This window comes from Anopheles bellator, chromosome 2, assembly GCF_943735745.2.
Source record: "Anopheles bellator chromosome 2, idAnoBellAS_SP24_06.2, whole genome shotgun sequence".
Lineage (NCBI taxonomy): Eukaryota > Metazoa > Arthropoda > Insecta > Diptera > Culicidae > Anopheles > Anopheles bellator.
The window spans coordinates 68,042,282-68,061,619 of NC_071286.1; the positions used below are offsets into that span (position 1 = coordinate 68,042,282).

Consider the following 19,338-nt stretch of genomic DNA (forward strand, 5'->3'; position numbering starts at 1 on the left):
AATGCTGCGAGCGAGGGCCGCCGAGGCCGCCGAGGGCTTGGAAAAATTTGCTTACCGACCGGTGCGCCGCTCGGTGCACTCGGTGCACTGGCTCCGAGGTGCAGGCAACAAGCGGCCGCGCACAAGTGCACATATGCATAACGAAAAAACAACAAAAACAAAAACAATTTAAACTGCAAACAGCCCGGGGTGGCCCGGCACGGCCGGCACCGAGGGTGCTATGCGATAATGAGTGCAGCGGAGTAATAACGGAAAGCGTCGCTTTCAACACCACCCACCTCGAGCCTGGAGTGGCCATTTCTCACACCTTCCCGCGCGAGGGGCCCGTTTTCGCGAAACGTTTGACGAGACGGCGAGTCTTCCACTCAATTACTTCCCAAACGCGTCACAGAAATGTATGGTTCCCTGCTGAAGAAACCGCCGCCGCGAAGTTTCCCTCGAACCACCGGGCATAAATCATGCTGATGGATGGAAGCAATCGGGGACACCACCGGGGGTGTGGTGGTGGTGGATTACACCCAGAACACACACCGAGCCCGTTCGCTAATTGGTGCCGACAACCGGCCAACCGAAGGACTCCGATCATCGTCCGGGTTCGGACTTTAATTCTTGATGTAAATTCCGGACCGAAGTTGCGATCTTAATTAATTAAATTTTGGCTAATGAGCCATACGCTGGAGCCGGCGCCCCCTTAAGCGGTGGGAAAGGTGGTCTCCCCTTTGAGAAGCATTTTTAGCACGGAAAATTGAACTCCCCCCCCGGGCAAGAACCGGACGTGATTCCTCTTATCGCCGTTCGAAGCGCGTCCGCGTTAAAAGAGATTAGAACGATGGGCGAACGGCGAACCGTTAAAGACCCCCTATCGAGGGGTGTCGGTGGATGGGGTGCGGTGCGTGCGGTTTCAGAAGAACCGGGCTGGACGGTACCACGTCAACCTCGTTTTGCTCGGACCCGATTTATTTCCAATGGAAATCGGGCTCATTAGTTTGTTGAGCGGGCCGGGCGCAGCGAGGCGCGCGGCAGTGGCGCGCATTAGTCCGGAATGGGCAACACGGAACTATGTTTGGCAAATAGGCAAATGGGACCAGCAGCACCACCACCACTCGGGAAGCGGGAAAAACCAGTTGCACCTTGCGCACACCGGTTGAGTGTTGCTGGCTATTTTACGGCCGTCTCCGGTGATCCCGTTCCGATGGCCGGCCGGCTGGCGGTGCACCTGGTGGTGCAGAAAGGCGAACGGGGAGAAGGAGGAAAATCACATGCCCATTTGCATAAACAAAAGGCCACAGCGTGAGCATGCGCGTACACGGGACCCCGATCCCGAGGGAACGAACGAGAACGGGATGGGAAAAACGTGGCCTGGCGTCGGCCGGAACCATCTCCTTTGGCACCTCCGGTTTTCTGTTTTCTTTTATTTTTTCACCTATAAATTCTTGGGCCCTCCTCACCGGTCTCACAGCGCAGCACGGCAGGGTTCGCCGTCCGCGCCAATATTCAAATGCCCATGCCGGGCCCAACTTTGGCTTCGGCCAAAGTGAAAGCCAGCTAGAGGTCCGTGCGGCACAAAAAAGGACCCATTCGTCGTGGGTCAAATAAATTACACACCGTTTGCGATGCGTTTAATGGTGTCCTTTCTCTCTCTTTCTCTCTCTGTGTGTCAAAAAACACCTTTATCACCTTTTTTGCCTTGCCTCTGCGCACATAAAATCAACATTGAGGGTCATTTGGCTGCCAAACGGACGGAAATCACAGGAAGCCCGCTGCATTGGTGCATGACTTTGCATAAGCAATAGAGCCGCTACAATATGGCCACGGACGACCGGTGGCAAGAAAAAACTAGGATAAATGGTGGCACCATCTTTTTTACGGCCTCTTTTTTTTCGGGCGCTGGTCTATTCCTGCGGCAGGACTCTGGATAATTAATTAAACTTTAATCCATCGATCACCCGGCGGGGCCATAATGCAAATCGTTCCGACGAGGACACCCTCCCGAGGGCCAACGCAAAAGGTCAAAAGCGTCCTGGCCCCGAATTTGTCATGCGCCGCGGACGTGTAGCGCCCCTCGCACTGGCCGTCGGATTTGCATAAAAATATTTGGACGTCCGACGTCGTCCGGTGGCGTAGGGACACGGACTCGCGACCAATCGAGGGGACCTATAACGCCACCGAAAATGATGCTCATCAGCATCCATCTTGCTTCTCTGCTGGTGCCGCTGCTGCTGGTGCGAAGGAGTGCGAAAAGTCCTCGCCAATAATTTATTAGGGGATGATGCGATGTGTGATGAGCCCCGGGGACGACGGCTGGATAGGTCGTCCGGAGCGGCGACCGAATGGAAGGGACCTTCGGTCCGGTTCTCGGGAGTTTAGAAGCGTGTCCTTTGGGAACAATAACCCACCGGGCGGGTAAGGCCATCCTTTGGCCAGGCAGCACTCGGGGGAGGCTATAAAATATCGATGGACACGTCGTCGTCGTCGTCGTCGAGCGATACCGACCGATGTATTCCATTCCTCTGTTTACGGCCCGAAAGGTGGTGTCCGACCACTGCTGCTGACCACGGGCCAACCGTATGGCAGATACATATAAATAATAGGCCCCTAATATTGTCACTCCATACTCTCCAATTCGTCCCATCCGATTCGGCTGCAGATGGTGTTTCTGGTAGTCCACCTTCGCATCTTCCATCGTCCGGCTGCTGCTGCTGCTGGTAACCCAACACTTCTTTAGAGTCCCTCGTCCTTTGCGCTCTTCATTTGGATATAAAAAGGTGCTCCGAGGCCTAAGCACTCGGAATCCGCCGGCTTACGAGCGAGGGCAGCCAGTAGGGAGGGCAACCGAATCGGGGTGATGGCCGGCCCTGAGACCGGGACCGGGCCGAGGAGATGCTGTGAGATGAAAATATATTGACATGTGCACTGTCCCGGGCAACCCGGGGCCAGCTCTCTTCGGGCGGGGTGCGCCGTTAGACGAGCGCACGCGAGAGTCACTTGCCAACCCCTCGTTTTAATTTATTGCAATAACGAAGCCGCTCCGGCCAGCCGGACGACGACGAGCATCTTCTCCGGACCGGGGCCTATGTAAATAATTTACAAAACACCCGGCCCGGCCAGGACTGTGCGTAAAAAATAGATGTATCGTCGTCATCCCCTAAGCCCATTTCGCGTTCGCGCTAACTCAACGAACTCCGAGTCTCATCGATTGATCTGTCGCACATATTTATGCTTCCCGGCAAATAATGTTCCGTTTCCGTTTCCTATTTTTCCATCCACAGACCTGAGCATAAAAACACCAAAATCACCATCGCCACCCCGTTCGCATGGTAAGTGTTTCTCTCTTTCTCGCTCGCTCCGACGAAGGAACATCAATCTATCAACCGAATTTCGGGAAGAAGTCGCCGATCACGGCCCACCATTTTGCGTCAAACGGTAACGCGTGCCCAAAATTACTTGCCCCGCGCACCGGGGAACGAATCAATTGATTCGTTCGATCGCTCTCCCTCCTTCTGTCGGTTCCGACTCAGAACTGAAACGCCGAACATCCTTTAACCCGGGCCCGAACCGAACCCTTTTCCGGGCGTTCCAACGTGCCGATGATCCGCCAACCCCACCGGCGGCGTTGCGCAAGGACGACGATTCGTCCGCCGGCACACGACCAAGATTATCGACTTCATTAGCATCGTCATAATCGCCCGGATCTTGATCGAACGCGCTGAGGTGTGCCCGTCCTTTTTTTCGGTGTCCCCGGTCCCCGGTCCCCGGACGAGCAAACAGAGCCTCTCTCGAAACCACACACAATCTCTTCATTTTTTGGTTCTTCCTTCGAGACCCTTCGAATCGAGTTTTAATCGTCTTCCGATTGTGCGCCATCCGTTTGTTGTGATGTTAATGTATCTGCTTGCTTAGGCCCCTCGCAAGAAAACCCTTTCGCACTCGGAACCAGACACGAGACACTCCAAGGGTCCTCAAGAGGACCCGCAGCGACCCCGACGACGATGACGCTGATGGGTGAATTAGCGATTAAACTCACAACAAACACGGCTCTGAGGGTCTCGATCGAGCTCGTGTGTGCTGCGTCAAAGTTGGCCCTCCGTGTCCTGACGCTACGGTGCGTGTCACAATCGAAACCGAGGACGAAATCGAACCCCCGGTCCGGGGTTCAACACCGGTTTTTTTGTTGTCTTGTTAGGTTGGCTCCTTTTCTCAATCCTTTACCGTCGAGGACTTTGGTGTGACTTTGTCCGGAAAAAGGACGCAAAAGGATCTGCGGGAACACGAGAGACACGAGCGCGCTCCCGGCCCCGGGAATCAAGATTTATTTTCTCACTTAGTTAATAGTTTTACGATCTTAAGCCCTCATCCGCTTCTTCTCCGTTGACACAACTTCGACCGACCGGGAACCGAGTCGCCATCACCGGGGGGAGAACATCCTTCCGGGGTACGGGGCGCGAGTTTGTAGACATTTGTTATCCTCTTGGAAATGAAAATAAACTTCCCAACGACGGCGGCATCCTTCTACGGACGGAGACCGCAAAAAGGGTTCTGCGTGTGCTGTCGGGCTGACTTTTGGATCGGCTGCCCGGATGTTAGGATGTGAGGATTGAGAAGGACACACGGACTACCTGAGGTTGGGTGGGCACGTGTCAAACAAAGGGATCGTGTAGATTGGCACACAGGACGTGTGCTCATATTGGGTTCAACATTGGGAATCCCATCCCGGGTACCGCCACCTGTACACAGGGCGTGCAGCTGCCCCGAAGGACCCCGGTTCCGTGCATAATCTTCACGCGAGGCCCACCGAAACGTCCTCGCGCTATCACACTCTAATCGATGCGATCCTGTTACTTAAATGGCCGTCCTTGCGGTGCGGTTCACCACCTTTCGCAAGGCGGTTAACCCCTGGCCACTGATTAAACATTTAAATACCCTCTCAATTATTCACCTGTTGCGGGATGCGGGTCTCTCCGTGAAAACCCCCCTCTCGCTACCCTGCTGATGGCCACCACCGATGATCCACCTGATCGGAAGGACCGGCCGACGTAATAAAGTGCGTCAGTTTAATGCGATTGGAACGATAAAGTGCGAAGCGGCCGTGCATTATCAGCATATCGGAAGGGTTAATTTACGGGCACGGGACCTCATTTTATTGTTCGGCATAAAAAAACGCGGACGGGTCCCTTTTTTACGGGTCCTCGTGCTTGTTGCATAAAAATGACCCAACCTTCTTCCCCTAATTGTGGAACGCCATTAAATATGCATTTATTCACGTGCCGGCCGCGAAAGGGTTGGGCGACCCTGCCTGCGATCCTGCGATTCAAATGAGACATCTCCCGGTTCGGTTCGGTTTCGGTGAATTACAATATTTAAATTCAACCCCTAAAATGGAAACCCCTCAAGAGGCGACACAGAAAGAGAGAGAGCAACCCTTTCCACCCGGGTGCCGGCCGCTTGGGGTGACTTTCCCGGGATTGAGTTCCTCGCTGACGGGTAATTAGCCTAATCAAACACCTCTCCCGGGTGCCTTTTTTGTGGCCCTTGAAGGGGTGTAGACAGCTGTCGGAGTAAAGTGTTAAAAAAGAAGGATTGGCGTCGTTACGGCGCGATGAAGGGTGCCGACGAGCTGGCCGACTGGCTGGCTGGCTGGCTGGCAATTTGAATTCGAAACCCCACGTCCTCGCTGGCTGTGGCCAATCACGGCGCCCTTGTGCGCGGTCCCACGGGAATACACGCGGCCGCGGTTGCGGTTTTGCCTTCTTCCTCGTCGTGCTCCTTTTTCCTGCGGATGGTAACTTTAAACCGAACGGTGGTGTGGATCGATACGAAACGGCTCTCCCCGCGGTTCGCAATGGCGAACGGCCACGCCATTTTGATTCACGGCGCCAGTTTTCGGTCTTCCGCCGGCCACAGAGCCGAGGTTGTAATTTAATTGCAATAAAAACGGTTTTAATTGAAATTTCAAATCACGACCGCGGCTCCCCGCCGGGGCCGCTACTTGTGGCCACCATCGCGATGTTGGGCGAATAGTTTGCAAATGATACCCTTCTTGGCGGGGCCCGAAAGACAGAGAGAGACAGAGGTAATGGCTTCTGGAGGTTCTCGGAAGAATGCACCGCGGAGGGCTCACGACTGCGCTGCTGCAACGACCGGCATCGGTGCCGACCTGCGCATAAATTGGCAGTAAAAACCGCGGACATTAAATATTCTGGGAAAGTATCTGGCCGCGCGCGCTTGACCGCGCGTCCCGGCGAATCACCCGCTTTCCGGCCGGCCGACCGGCCAGAGTTTAATGAAGCACCTTTTATTGGTGTGCGAGAGTGTGTAATAATTGTAATTACAATAGCGACCCGGCGAGATCATTTCTCTTCGTTATGGCTCCGGGAATCTGCTTCCAATTAGTGGACATCGCCGACCGCTCGGGCACCCCAATGGCCGCCCGTTCCACGAACCGATTCTAATTCGTGCGAATGCGGATGAACAAACTGTCCCATCCAAACCGAGGACTTCAAAAAACCCAGTCGGCATTCGGCCACAAAACGGGCGTAAAATTTTCACCCCCCCAAAAATCTCGACCCAAAATCCTTCGCTCGTTGCGAGGGTGAAGCGAGTCCCACGGCGCACGGCGCAGTCCTTTGAAGGGGTGGTCTCCGACTAGGATACGTTCATTAGAGCGTGAAAAATGTAAAATCTCGAGACGATCCTTTTCACTCCGCACACCGCAAGGAATTCAAATTTTTCGCATACCACACGTCGGGGCCGGCGAAATGGCCACAATCCGGGCACCGAAGCTAACCGATCCCTGGCACGGGAAGTGGCTTGTGATCCGAAAACTGGATTACGACGCCGGGACGATGCGCCCTTAGTAACACCCTTTCGCGCTGTGGCTTCGATCCGGTGGTCAAGTTTAAAGAAAATTAATGGGATTTTGCCAGTTCCCGACCATCACACCATTTGGCACCCCTTTCACTCGGGTCAGCTTGTCCCGTCCAAGGGGCCGAGGGGTGATTTAGCTCCCCGGTATCAGCTGCGCCATTTCCAGAGCTGCCGTTTGCATACCAACGACCGCAACGGAGAGCATGCCGAACGAGGGCAGAAATTCAAATCTCTCCGCACTTCCTACAATACAATTTTATGGCTCACTGCATATGTGTGCCGGTGGTTTCCCGGTGGAAAATCTCGCCCGATGGCCCTTCGAACCCGAACGCGGGACGGGGCCGCCAGAGTTTATTATTCAAAATTTATGCAAAGAAAACTCACCGACCGACCGATCTCTGGACGAGAGTACGCTTTTGATTGGTCAGCATCGTGGCGTGGTGAGGTCGTGCGATGCGCCCGGGATAAGGTTAGGATTTAGAAACTGACCACCAGCAACGACGCGATGAATACCAATGAGGAGCGCCAGAGCATCGGTAACGCAAAAATCAATGCTACAATAAAAATTCATACCTCGGACATCAAATATTCATCATCGCCCCGGAGCGCCCGGACGACCCAATGTTTTTCAGCGCCTTCGGGTGCCGATTTCGTTTGCGTTTGCGAATCAAGTGGCTTTCCCATCTTTTTGCATACGGCCAGCCACGTCATCATCAACGTTACGGTAAAAAAAGGTGCCATCCTTTCGGCAGGGACCACAGGGACCGCGCGCTATGAATATGGAAAGTTTTCACCGGCACCAAAAAGGAGGTGTCATAGAAGGGCGATGCCGCCATTTAACACATGGGTCAATAAGTACGAACCGTCTGTTGGGAAAAACATTGCTCTCGGACGTGACACTAATGCCATTCCTTTGCCGGAACCGCAGAACTCCATTTTGTGAGCTCAGGCTCACGGGAAAATGATTCAACGTAAGAACGAAATATTAAATATAAAAAAAAATGTTCGAACTGGAAACTTGTGTCATCCGTTGGCATAATTTTGTGGTACCGTTCGGACCTGCCAGACCCACTACTTTGGGAGCGAAACCGGTCAACCGCCCGTCAATGTTTACTTGTCGGGCGGGATCGGACTTTTCCATAATAAATGATTGGCCACCGTGGGCAAGGGAAAAATTGAAGTCGTCGAAAATAAAAGACCCAGAAGAGGGACCGGTTGCATGGGGACGATGATAAGCCAGAATATTAAATCGGGTGGAAGATTGAATAATACGGACAACGGCTGCAGCGCAAAAACCGATAAATATCAAAATGGCAGACCAAGTCGGTTGCTGCTGCAACACGGAAAGTGGAATAAAACTTTTCTCCAGTAGATTCCGCTGAATGCTGCCATCCTGTGTTTGTGTCTGTGTTCGGTGGCCAGATGAGCAATAGAAGTGTATTGACATTCTGCTCATTGACCGTCCACCAGAGCTTTGAAATGGACCGATTGGTGGATCGGTCGGTAATCGATCGGTCGATCGGCCGGCGGTCGTTTGACGGAACGTCGCACATAAAACGCCGAGAAGCAAGAAGCGAGCGCATAAAATACAAAACCTGTAGGAAGAGAGTGGAATGCCGGTCCAGTGCATTTCCACCGGTGGACGGATGCTGGGCGGAAAACACGGCGCAGGACCAACGGCGCGTATAAGGCGAGACCCCTTTTTCCGTCCATTTTATCATCCGGCATCGGCGTCATCATCGTCCGCGACCGATGTGCAACCGTTACGGGGAGGGATGGCCCCCGATCCGTTATAAACTTCGGCCTTCTGGCGGCGTGCCCCGAGGAAAAATCAATCATTTCCCGTGCATTAGAACAAATTTCATGCAATTTGTTGCAGCCCGTACACTCTGGGCTCTGGTGCGTCAGCATGGCCTTTCTTTGTTTGAGGTTTACCCCTTTCGGTTCGGGCCCCCGACGAGGTCAGTGATATCGTACATTTTCCAATTTTCATTTTTAAATAGCGCCGCCCGGTATCGGTGACACTTGGGCCGCCTGCATAGGTGGTGGCGGCGGCGGGTGAAAACCGTCAAATGGCCCAACAAGCTGATCAATCACTCCCGGAGCCTCGATCGGCCAGTAACACGGGTGCATTCGTCACGTCGGTTTCAGGGGCACGAATCCCGGCGCAAGGGGCCCGTCCGGGAAAAGCGTTTTGCGCCACAATTGTGCACCATTGCGCCCGGAAAACACCCTCCCGGAGGCAATCAATTACCGGCGGGGCCCGTGGCCCTGGGCCACCATCGGGCCACATTCGATCGCAATCGCGCTCGCCTGGTTGTGGCTGCTGGCTCTCCCGTTGCCGAGAACCCATAATTCACGTCATAATTTTTAATTTCCTCCCTCTCGGTAACGCACAAAAGGGTTATGCTTGGCGTTTCATGCACACCACCCTAACACGCCGGGCCGGGGCCATGGCAGCACACGTTTGATAATTGACAAAACAATACCATTGATTTGTCCGAAGCGATAGGTTCGGCTTGGGCCGTGCCGTTGTCAACTGTCGGTCGCTCGGGGATGGCACGATTTTTACGGACGCGACAAAATGGCTCCGATTTTCGGACCGTAAACCCGTAAATCATCGTTTTATTTAAGTCGCCGGGATGAAATGAAGAAAACACCAATCCAATCACGGGCACGAAACATGAGGGCAAATCAGTTTAAAGTCACTCGCGGTATGTTTCACTAACCTCAGCGGCATTGGGTCATGCCGGCCGTCTGTGTCCTTTCTGTGTCACAATCCCGATGGAGCGTTGATCGCCATGTTTTTGACACACATTTCGCGACGTTCGAAGGATGATATGTCGTGCTTTTAGGAACTTTCGTATAATTCCTTATTTTATTTTCTACGCGAATTAGTGAGTTACAATATTACGACCGGTCGCCTCTTGAGTCACTGAGTAAGTGGTTTTACAGCTGCTTAAATCCGCAGTTAAAATGTTCGATGTCTACTAGACCGCGTCTGCTAGAGTTCATACTCCGACCGAGCGCTCGAATAAAGAATAGCCTGCTTGACTAATTTTCAAAAACGATCGTTACTTGGTGAGGTCGCTACATGCTTTAAGAGGTTTCTAAATTAACGGACTTAACGGCCAGGGATTTTTGTAGAAGTTATAATTCTCAACCAATTTGTTTCCATTTTCACAAGGCCCTCTTTGGTTGAAAAATAAATGGAGTAGATTATCAAAACGATGATTATTCGAACGCCCGAAGTTTGGGACAATCTATAGAAACTTCACTCAAATTGTCCTTAAATTAAATACATCATTTAAAACATGACCACAAATAGACACATGGCCACGTTGTTACATGACCAAATACATTATCACATCTTGAATTCTTTAAACGAGCCCTTAAATCAATTTTGAATCAGCGAACGGGGAAATAAATCACAATTAATCCGCCGTCATGTACTCTCTCGATCTATGTACGGCCTGGGCCTTAGACCAGACCTGACCTACACTACTGCCTGCTGTACGACCCTCGGCAGAACCGGGCGCACCGGAAGCCCTGTAGAGCGATTCCACCCAAGAACCACCCTTGAACTTGAATTCAAGTCTCCTTAGCGATGCTGTTACGTGTTACGCCGTTAACGTTTACATTGTTGCACCTTAACAAATGTTATAGAAACACAAAAAAAGTCACGCCGAGAAAAACCCCCGGAGAAATGCAATCATTTCGGCGACGGTCCCCCAGCCATGTTTCTCGGTATGTAATACGGCCGTCACCCGTTATGTACTTTCTCCGGAGGCCGAACGAGGGATGCGTCTCTGCAGGGTTGAGCAAAAGGGGTCGAAAGCCAGCAGGGAGACGGGAACCCCTCTGGTAGATGCAGTTCGGCACGCCAGGGATCCGTGCCGAAAGGTGGCCGGGGAAGGGTTTTGCATCGCCATTTTGCTGATTGGTGCCGCCCGGGTTCGGTCGGAATGTTTTGGTTTGGCACCTTAAAAGCACGCTCTTCACTGTTCTAGTCGTGCCGTAGCTCGTGTCCTTGATGAGAGTCTTAGCACACCGTTGGCACCTTTCTCCCAGGCCAGGGGTTCCTTGAGTGCCGTAAATCCAGTGTTCCGGTGCATCGCTCTTGGGCAGCCCAAAGGATTTTTTAACAGTTCCAGGAGTCGATTGTAGTCCCTTCAGCGGACGACGTGTGGTGTGTTGAAGAATGCATTGTTCCCGTCGGTCCGTGTGTCACGGAATTGGGTCAATCCGTCGGCGATGTGTGTTAATGATGTGTTTCGTTTCCCCCTCCCCGGCAGACGACATCGACAGCGACCGGGACGATGGCAGTGACCGGGAGAACCTTAGCAGCCCCTTAGCCGGCGAGCGCCCGGAACGAACGACTCCGCTGAATCTGGTAAGCAAGCGCCCCTGGACTCTGGCTCCCGACCGTGGCTAACCCCGTGGTTTCCTTGGACAGATTACGGACTCATCCCGACGGACACCATCGCCACCGCAGTCGAGCGCCATCCAGGGCGGTGGGCTGGGTGTAGCGCTGGCGGCCCTCCAGAACCATCTGCCGCTCAGCTCGCTGTTCCTGCAGAACCAACTCGGGCTCGGCGGGCTGGCCGGACTGTCCGGGCAGGATCTCGGCATGCTGCAGCAGGCGCTCCAAGCGCAGCAGGCATCGATTCAGCAGCAGCTCCAGCAGTATATGCTCCTGCAGGTGCAGGGCAGTGCCAGCGCCAACGGGAATGCTGCGGCCGCCGCCACGGCCCAGGCTCAGGCCGCCGCCCAGTTTCTTATGCAAAACCAGGTAAGGAAGCGTGGGAGTGGGAGCTAGCCAGGGCCAGCAACGAATCGCCCATGACGTACACTGGTCCAAGGCACCGGACATAAAGGTCTATTTTCTCCACTATCCTTTCTGCTGCCATTGGGAACCGTGTTCCGTAGTTGAGCCTAAGCTTTCCACCGCAAGGCTGCCCGCCGGTACCGAGTGGGGGCATCGGAAGTAGTCAGGGCAAATCAGGGGTCATCACGACACCCAGCAGCAGCATCCCCATCGCCAGCGGTAGTCCTCCCGTCGCTAGCACCGAGGGACTGGCAGCGTCACGATCCTCGATGCAGGTGCCGTTCGTCGCGTCCATACTCTTTCGTTTTCCCCGCCCACCGGCCCACAGAACTGGCCTTGCAATGTGTCCTGATCGTTCTCTTTTCCGGTCGTTCCCTACCCACAGGTCCAGCAAGCCGTCGCCCAGCTGCAGGCCCTGCAGAAGCAGCAGCAGCTCAAAACGGCCAGCTCGACGCCGACCCCGACCGGAGTGCCGACGGTCACCAGCTCTCCACTGCACAGCCCTTCCGGAAGTCCGGGTCTTCACCACCACCACCATCACCACCACCACTCGCAGACACAGACCGGCCCGATGATCGGGGCCAGTCAAACGACGCCCCCCAACGCCAGCCAGCTAAACGTCGGTGGCATCCTGACGCCCTCGACGCCCGGGTCCGGAGTGCACACGCCGCAGCTCCAGAAGCACGCGGCGGCCCCGCGGGCCCTCGAGCCGTCGCCCGAGGAAACGACCGACCTGGAGGAGCTGGAGCAATTCGCCAAAACGTTCAAGCAGCGCCGGATAAAGCTCGGCTTCACGCAGGGCGACGTGGGGCTCGCGATGGGCAAGCTGTACGGCAACGACTTCTCCCAGACCACCATCTCTCGCTTCGAGGCGCTCAACCTGAGCTTCAAGAACATGTGCAAGCTGAAACCGCTGCTCCAGAAGTGGCTCGAGGACGCGGACAGTAGCATCTCCAACCCGGGAGGGTAAGTACCCTGCACGCACGCCGGAGTCCGCAAGTCCCCCTAGGTAATCAGTTCCCCACCTTGCAGACGCATCTTTAGCCCCGCGGCCCTGTCCAACACGATGGCCACGCCGGAAACGATGGGCCGGCGGCGCAAGAAGCGCACCTCCATCGAAACATCCGTCCGGGTGGCGCTCGAGAAGGCGTTCCTCGTCAACTGCAAGCCGACGAGCGAGGAAATCTCGACGCTGGCCGACAACCTGTGCATGGAGAAGGAGGTGGTGCGCGTTTGGTTCTGCAACCGGCGCCAGAAGGAGAAGCGAATCAACCCACCGAACGGCATGGACAGCCCAACGCACTCGTCCGCCAGCGGGGAGCTGTTCTCCGGCCCAACCCTCGTACCAGGTCTCTCCTCACCGTCGTCCACCACGTCAACCGTCGGGCACTACGGGCACCACGGTGGCGCTGCGATGCCCGGCACCGGCAGTGGGAGCATCAAGCAGGAATGACCGTCGGAGCGGCCACTGGACCTGCCGTGGACGGCGGCCGACCCGCCGATGGCGAGCTATCTCCACTAAACCGGGCCCACTCCCCGTTCCGGACACCAGCAGCAGCAGCAGCAGCAGCAACATATCAGCGTGCCCCTCTCGCTCGGCGAGCACATATGGCAAGATGGTGGTGAACAGAGAGATTAAATAGTCACACCCGGCACCCGGAGACCGCAGCTCGTAGCAATATAATTAACACTCTGTGTGGCCAAAACAGGACTCACCGAATAGCGCCACCGGTGCCGCAATGCTTCCTCGGAACGGAATCGCCCGTTTCCTCCGATGAACCATTACTTCCGGTCGCGGTTCCAAGGAGCAGTCGAAGCGAGCCCAACAAATGGTCTTGAGATGTAAATTTTCTCCAGTATTTACAGAGATTCCTCGACGATTCGGTTCGGTTTCGGTTCTTTTCCTTCGCACGTTCTCGCTGTCTCGCTGTGAAAGAACCAATGTCCATTCGTACGATTTTACCGAATGTCCCAACATCTGTAGTGCCCACTTCTTATTAGTTTGATCAATCTATAGTCCGGGTGTTCCGGGTCTTTCGCGCCATCACGCGGTGAGACAGCGAGCAGAGAAATAGTAAGAAATCGGCGCAAGCGGATACTCGAAACAAGAAACGGAAAGTGGAGCTGCTAAGAAGGGCCACGAGGAGCGATACCCAAAGAACTCTAGATTATTATGACTACAACGCGCAACTACAGGCACCCCCGATGGTGGCAACAAGAAAAGGCGGTGGAATTCAAATGGGCGAGAGTTTGATTTCGATTGGTGGCTAGAAAAGAGGCTCTTGATGTAAATGGTGTGCGGAAGGGTGCATCCTAGAGGAAACCCCGTTCCCCCAAGGGAAAGTACTTCCCATTGTTCGTGGTGCGTGGTACAAAACAATAAGTATACAAAACCGGGTCGCTGATGCTGACAACCTTATCCGCACTATCACACCCACTGGCACTGAGAGATACGGTGGTGCTGTCTTCCATGGAACGGCAATAGAAGTTTGAAACCATATTTAACTCCTAACCTCTACCTTGGCGGCGCCAGCGTGTGCGTCGCGACGGTCCCCGGGAGTCTGGGGCCGGGTGACAGCCCCCGCGGGCACACATTCAACGAACGGATTAATGTTCCTAACCCGAAAAGATAAGGATACGCAGAAAATACGGATAGAAAGCGAGGCGACTAGTTACGCTAGTGGGTGAATGAAGTAGTATTTTAAGTGCAGGACACACGGAGAACACATTCCAGAGGAAAATCATGGAGCGTATCAACGGATCCGCATTCGTGCGCAGTCCGTGATACGCTTGATCGTTTTCCCGCCCAACACACGATCGTGGACCGACTCCACGGTGGAACCCAGCAGTAGCACCGCACGGCCAAGCGAACAGAAACGTAGCTAGATGTTAAATTTTCCCTCCGGATCGGGAATCTTGTCGCACAAACACACCCATACACGGTTCGATCAGGATCACACACTGCATGCTGCATGTTTTTTGCTTCCCTTTTTTGTACTTTGTTTTTGGATTTCACGATCGATCGATCGGTCGAACACACTTTCCTTAACGTTGCGACACGATTGTTGGTTTTGTTCTTCTAAGTTCTAGCGGCGATGTTCGGAAGGGTAGGGCAATGTGGAATCGCAGCATTAGTGTGGTAGAGGAATGTTGTAATTAAATGGCACGGACGAAGCGGCGTTAGTCAGTAAAAAGGGATGTAGCTGGTATATATTCAAACAAGTCGGACGGCACAGATGTACATAGTTAACCAAATGTATTACAAAGAAAAACCGGATGGTGAGGAGAGTAGAGAAAAACGCTAAACGAGCAAAACCGAACGGGGACTAGACGATGAAAATAAATGAAATCCTAATAAAAATTATGTAAAAAACTACTCACTCTTCGGTGTGCCATTTAGTTGCACGATGACAATTTTCAAACGATACGCTAGCGACATCTACATGTCAACGTGGAAAGGTGCCACCACTCGACGTCCTGATTTCTCACGATGGTTCGGCGGTTCGACGATGGACAATTAACCGCGATACCGTGGTTTAACTTGAAAAGATACAATACAGAACTATATTTCCTCTTTCTTTTTTATACAAATACATGTTCCGTTCTAGAATGTTGATAGCAGTACTCGTTGTCGCGCCCCTTCCTGGCAATCGCTGCCACCGGGGTCCATTTATCGAGCCCGCCCAAGCGGTGCGCTGAGATATTCCAAATGGTGTCCACTTCGCCAACGATCGTCGATCCGTCGATCGACCGGTCTCAGTGGGATACTACGGATCGGTCCTTGCTTTTGTCGCACTCGAAGCTAGTTGCTGGTGGTTGGATTATAAATACCATTAACATAACACACGCTGCTGCTGCTGTGACTTGTGTTTGCAACTCTATTAATAATAGCTTGGTTTACCTTTCGCTTATCTATGGGTTTGCTGTCGTAGTAAATAGGTTCTGTTGCGATTGTTAATATCGAGTCGCGGGACTACTATTGGTACAACTCTTCTACATTGGTTTGGTGTATACTCTATCTATTTCCACGCGGTACTACAGGCGCCGACTTGCGCCGCCTCCGTTTCCAGTAATATGCCACTAGTTCAACGAAAAAAGCCGACCTCATTGCAAAAACCGCTTCTTATTGCACATATTGACACGTATTCTATTTTCTTGCTCTGGCGTATTTGGCTTGCTGGAGATGTGCGATCTTATGTTACGATTACGCTGGTTTGCCGTACTTGTGTTTACGTGTATTTCGAACGTTTCCGTTTAACTGTAACGGGGACAGAGTCGTGCGTCCGGATTCAGTGCCATACTCTCGATAGAAATCTTTAATCGTTATTATCGCGCCTGCTTGCTCGCTTCCGTTCGTGTTCTTCCGTGATCGTACCCTTCATGTCCACGTGCCGTCTCTAACATATAAAAATAAATTGCTTCGATTTCTTTTTCCGTTACAATTATGTTTGTCACCAGCCATGTGTACGATCGTTTTATAGTCTATAAGTTTTCTCACTCTCTGCTCTCGGTTGTGGTTTCCACATGTAAATTTTGTATTATTTCTTTCCTTTCGTTTCTAGACTACCGGAAACATTCGTTGACTATTTCGTCGGGGCAGAGAACAGTGGAAAACGAAATTCACACATCGAGACCGCGCCACGTTCACTCGAAAGATCGAAGGAGCCAACGCTCGGGTCATCGCTCATTCGAAGGTAATCCATTCAAAACCTACTGCGATGCTCCACGCGCCTTGTTTGTCTGTGGAAATATATCGGAAAACAATAGAAACCGATCACTACTGCCCTGCGAAGATGATTGTGTTTGCCGTTACGTCGTGAGAGTTAAATGGTGGTGCTGGTGGGAACAGTTGCCAAAAGAAAGGATGGACGTTGTGTCGCTACTTCTGTCACACTACTATACTTATTATTATCCTTTCGTTTCTTCTTTCTGCGCTTGGTCGGTATAAAAAAGCTATGAACGAAACTAATCCTTTCCTTCTTCTCGAATATCGTCGCTCTAACGGATGGTTCTTAGTTCGATGGACTCGCCCTTTCCCTCCTATCTGAGCCAGGCGCTGAGTCAAACGTGGTGCCCATAATGGTAGGGTACACCGGGTTGCAACATAACTACACCTAAACTATGGTCGTCTCTCCTATTCCTGTCATGATCGTGAGTGTGTCGTGAGCCTGAGAGCGTCATGTGCGGCACTTTTTGGCACCCCTCCTCGCCTCCTGTACACCACCTGTCGTCCTTACTCAAGGATGTTTTCCTTTGTTTAACTTTCTTAGTCTTCATCCGCCCCGATAGATATACTGTATAATACAGATATACTGTATTCTCTCCTCTCGGTTCTAGGTGACGTCTCCTATTGGGTGATGAACAAACATCTCCGCTATATAAAATACCTACAACTAATCATACGCTTCAAATGGTGCCACGGGATTACTTCCCATCCCTTTCCCTTGCCGTTCCCTCTTAGAGCCATTCTACTTAGTCCCCGTGTCCGACCTGTGCACTAGAAAAATAAACGACTTATAACATAACGTATTTAAAATCACTTATGGACAATGACTCGGAACGTACACGTACATCGATAAACACGGAAGAAGTTTACACTTTCTAAAAATATAGCCTGTACAATTAAATAATCGAAAGCAGCGGCGTACGAACGGAAAAGAGGAAAAGCGCACTGCCCCCCGGGGTTGTGATGCAAACGCGAGGAGACCGAGTGGGTGTGTTCCCACGCGTTCCAGTGCAAATTGTGCGACAACTCTACAACTTAGGAGGTAAAAGCGTAACCTGCCGTCGCCGGTACGTGCTATTCGCTTCACTCGTCGATAAACTCGACGTGAGTGAACGGGAAATGGCCAATCTTTCCTTTCAACTCGCCCTCCCACTGGCCATTGATGTTCGTCTTTAGCACCTTTATAACGTCTCCGACGCTCAGCTTGAGCGCAGTTTCGTCGTATGCGTTCGGCACGCGCTCCTGCTTGACGCGAGCCAGGGCCGGCAACTGTCGGTTAAGGTTTGATTTGAAAATATTCGAGTTCTCCGAGTGATGCATACCGCCGGCCGGATGGTGATGCCCGGGTGGTCCACCGCCGCCGCCACCTCCGGAGCCGGGCCTTTCGATAATGTTTTCCTCATAGCGCGTCACGTACGGTACCGGAATTTGGCCAGTTTGACCCTGCCCGTTGCGGGCAGTCCACCACTGCTCTTCGTCCTTGCTGATGATGTGCAGGATTTCGCCCTTTTTGAACGGCAAGTCATCCGGATCGCTGCCATCGAAGTCGAACTTGCCTATTACCTTCTCCTGCCGGCGAATCATCGGTCGCCGCAGCGGCGTCGTGTCGAGATAGTGCAGTTTGTAGAACGACAGCAGATTGGGCAGATCGCCGAACGTTTGATCGCCGATCCGATACACGAAGCACTCCTCGCCGGATGGTAACTTATTGATTATGTAGTGGCTAACTTTAGAATCTTCCCGCACGCACAGCACAAAATCACCGACGATGGTGGTGCTGTCGCGCACCAGAAACACCCCACTTTCGCGCTCGTTCATCAGCAGGTCCGTTGCTTCCTGGCGGGACATTGGACCAAAGTACCAGCTCGTCCTATCGTAAACATCGAAGGACGCCATTGTGCATCGAAGGCTGCGATCCGCTCGCTACTAGCTTTTCCTCTTCGTCCGTGTATTGCTGGGTTTTAAGGGCACTAAAGAACAAAGATCGATACTGATAAACGTGAAGATTATATTTTTAAAAGACACTCTTACCTGGCTACCAAATCCCGCACAACGGTCGTTTAGTTTGCTCTGCGCACGAAGAGATTCATCCAATGTATTCTAGAAAGTAACATAAAAACAATGAATAAGGACTCAACGCCCACCGAAAACGACGCTCGACACGACGCGTTAGGCGATTTTCTAATTTTCTTTAATCATTCCAATCAAACCCGCCTTCCTTTTCGCTTCACCCGCCCAACGCGCTGGAGTTTATGCTAATATGCAAGAGCTTTAGGTATGCTAACGAACCGACACAGCACACGTCTATTACTTAACCGAACGAACCACATCATCAATCGTAGTCCGAAGTCGCCTCAGCGACGAAAGTAAGCGGACAAACTAGGCCCAATTATCACTCCTACACGAAAAAGATGAAGTTTTATCTTCCAAATCACTCACTCTGCGATCGGAACTATCAACGTAATGCACGTCAAAGCAACCAGCGCCCGATAAGACACAGAATCGCCGCCCTGCTGTGCAAACAGTGGTTTGGTTAAAATCAAAACAACTAACTCCCGGGCGCTTGTATCCTGGTTTTGTGGGACTTTTCACCGCGGGTCACGAACTATCGAGAACCCTCGATTCAGGGCGGGTACGCTGCTACCGACTGCCGCGACCAGCGGAAGATGACCACTACTTACTCTGTGCATAAACAAGAAGAATTTTCCTACGTCCGCGAGTGCAGGTCGGCGCACCCCCTTTTGCGTCACCAGCCGCCAAATCACTGCTTATCAATTCATTTCCACGCAGCACACTCGGCCCGAAAACCGCAAACTCCAGCGGAGGCAGAAACGCTGCGATCGGTGCACCCTTTTCCTATCGAACGCGGACAAAAGCAGGCCCTATTTTATGCCAATATTTCGATAATCGATTCAAGTTC

At 52.6% G+C, this 19,338-nt stretch overlaps 2 protein-coding genes across 2 annotated transcripts in view; one reads left to right on the forward strand and one right to left on the reverse strand.

Annotated features, from left to right (window-relative positions):
* The window catches only part of LOC131208534 (POU domain protein 2-like), an 85,902-nt gene extending 72,516 nt beyond the window's left edge, over positions 1 to 13,386 (forward strand). The window contains exons 4-8 of the mRNA XM_058201317.1: positions 3,270 to 3,317; positions 11,160 to 11,257; positions 11,321 to 11,656; positions 12,078 to 12,658; positions 12,725 to 13,386. Coding sequence (XP_058057300.1) covers positions 3,270 to 3,317; positions 11,160 to 11,257; positions 11,321 to 11,656; positions 12,078 to 12,658; positions 12,725 to 13,145 — 1,484 coding nt within the window. The 3' untranslated portion in view covers positions 13,146 to 13,386. The remainder of the gene's footprint in view (positions 1 to 3,269; positions 3,318 to 11,159; positions 11,258 to 11,320; positions 11,657 to 12,077; positions 12,659 to 12,724) is intronic.
* A 1,882-nt stretch (positions 13,387 to 15,268) lies between these two features.
* Positions 15,269 to 19,326, reverse strand: LOC131206916 (adapter molecule Crk). Its single transcript, XM_058199515.1, has 3 exons — positions 19,100 to 19,326; positions 18,450 to 18,518; positions 15,269 to 18,388 (listed from the first exon to the last, which is right to left on the reverse strand). Exon 3 carries the CDS (start codon positions 18,312 to 18,314, stop codon positions 17,502 to 17,504), a length of 813 nt encoding a protein of 270 aa, XP_058055498.1. The 5' UTR covers positions 18,315 to 18,388; positions 18,450 to 18,518; positions 19,100 to 19,326; the 3' UTR covers positions 15,269 to 17,501.
* Between the last annotated feature and the right edge of the window lie 12 nt (positions 19,327 to 19,338).

Bases quoted from the DNA above. Each gene is read 5' to 3' on its own strand.
- LOC131206916 (XM_058199515.1), bottom strand. From the start codon at position 18,314: ATGGCGTCCTTCGATGTTTACGATAGGACGAGCTGGTACTTTGGTCCA.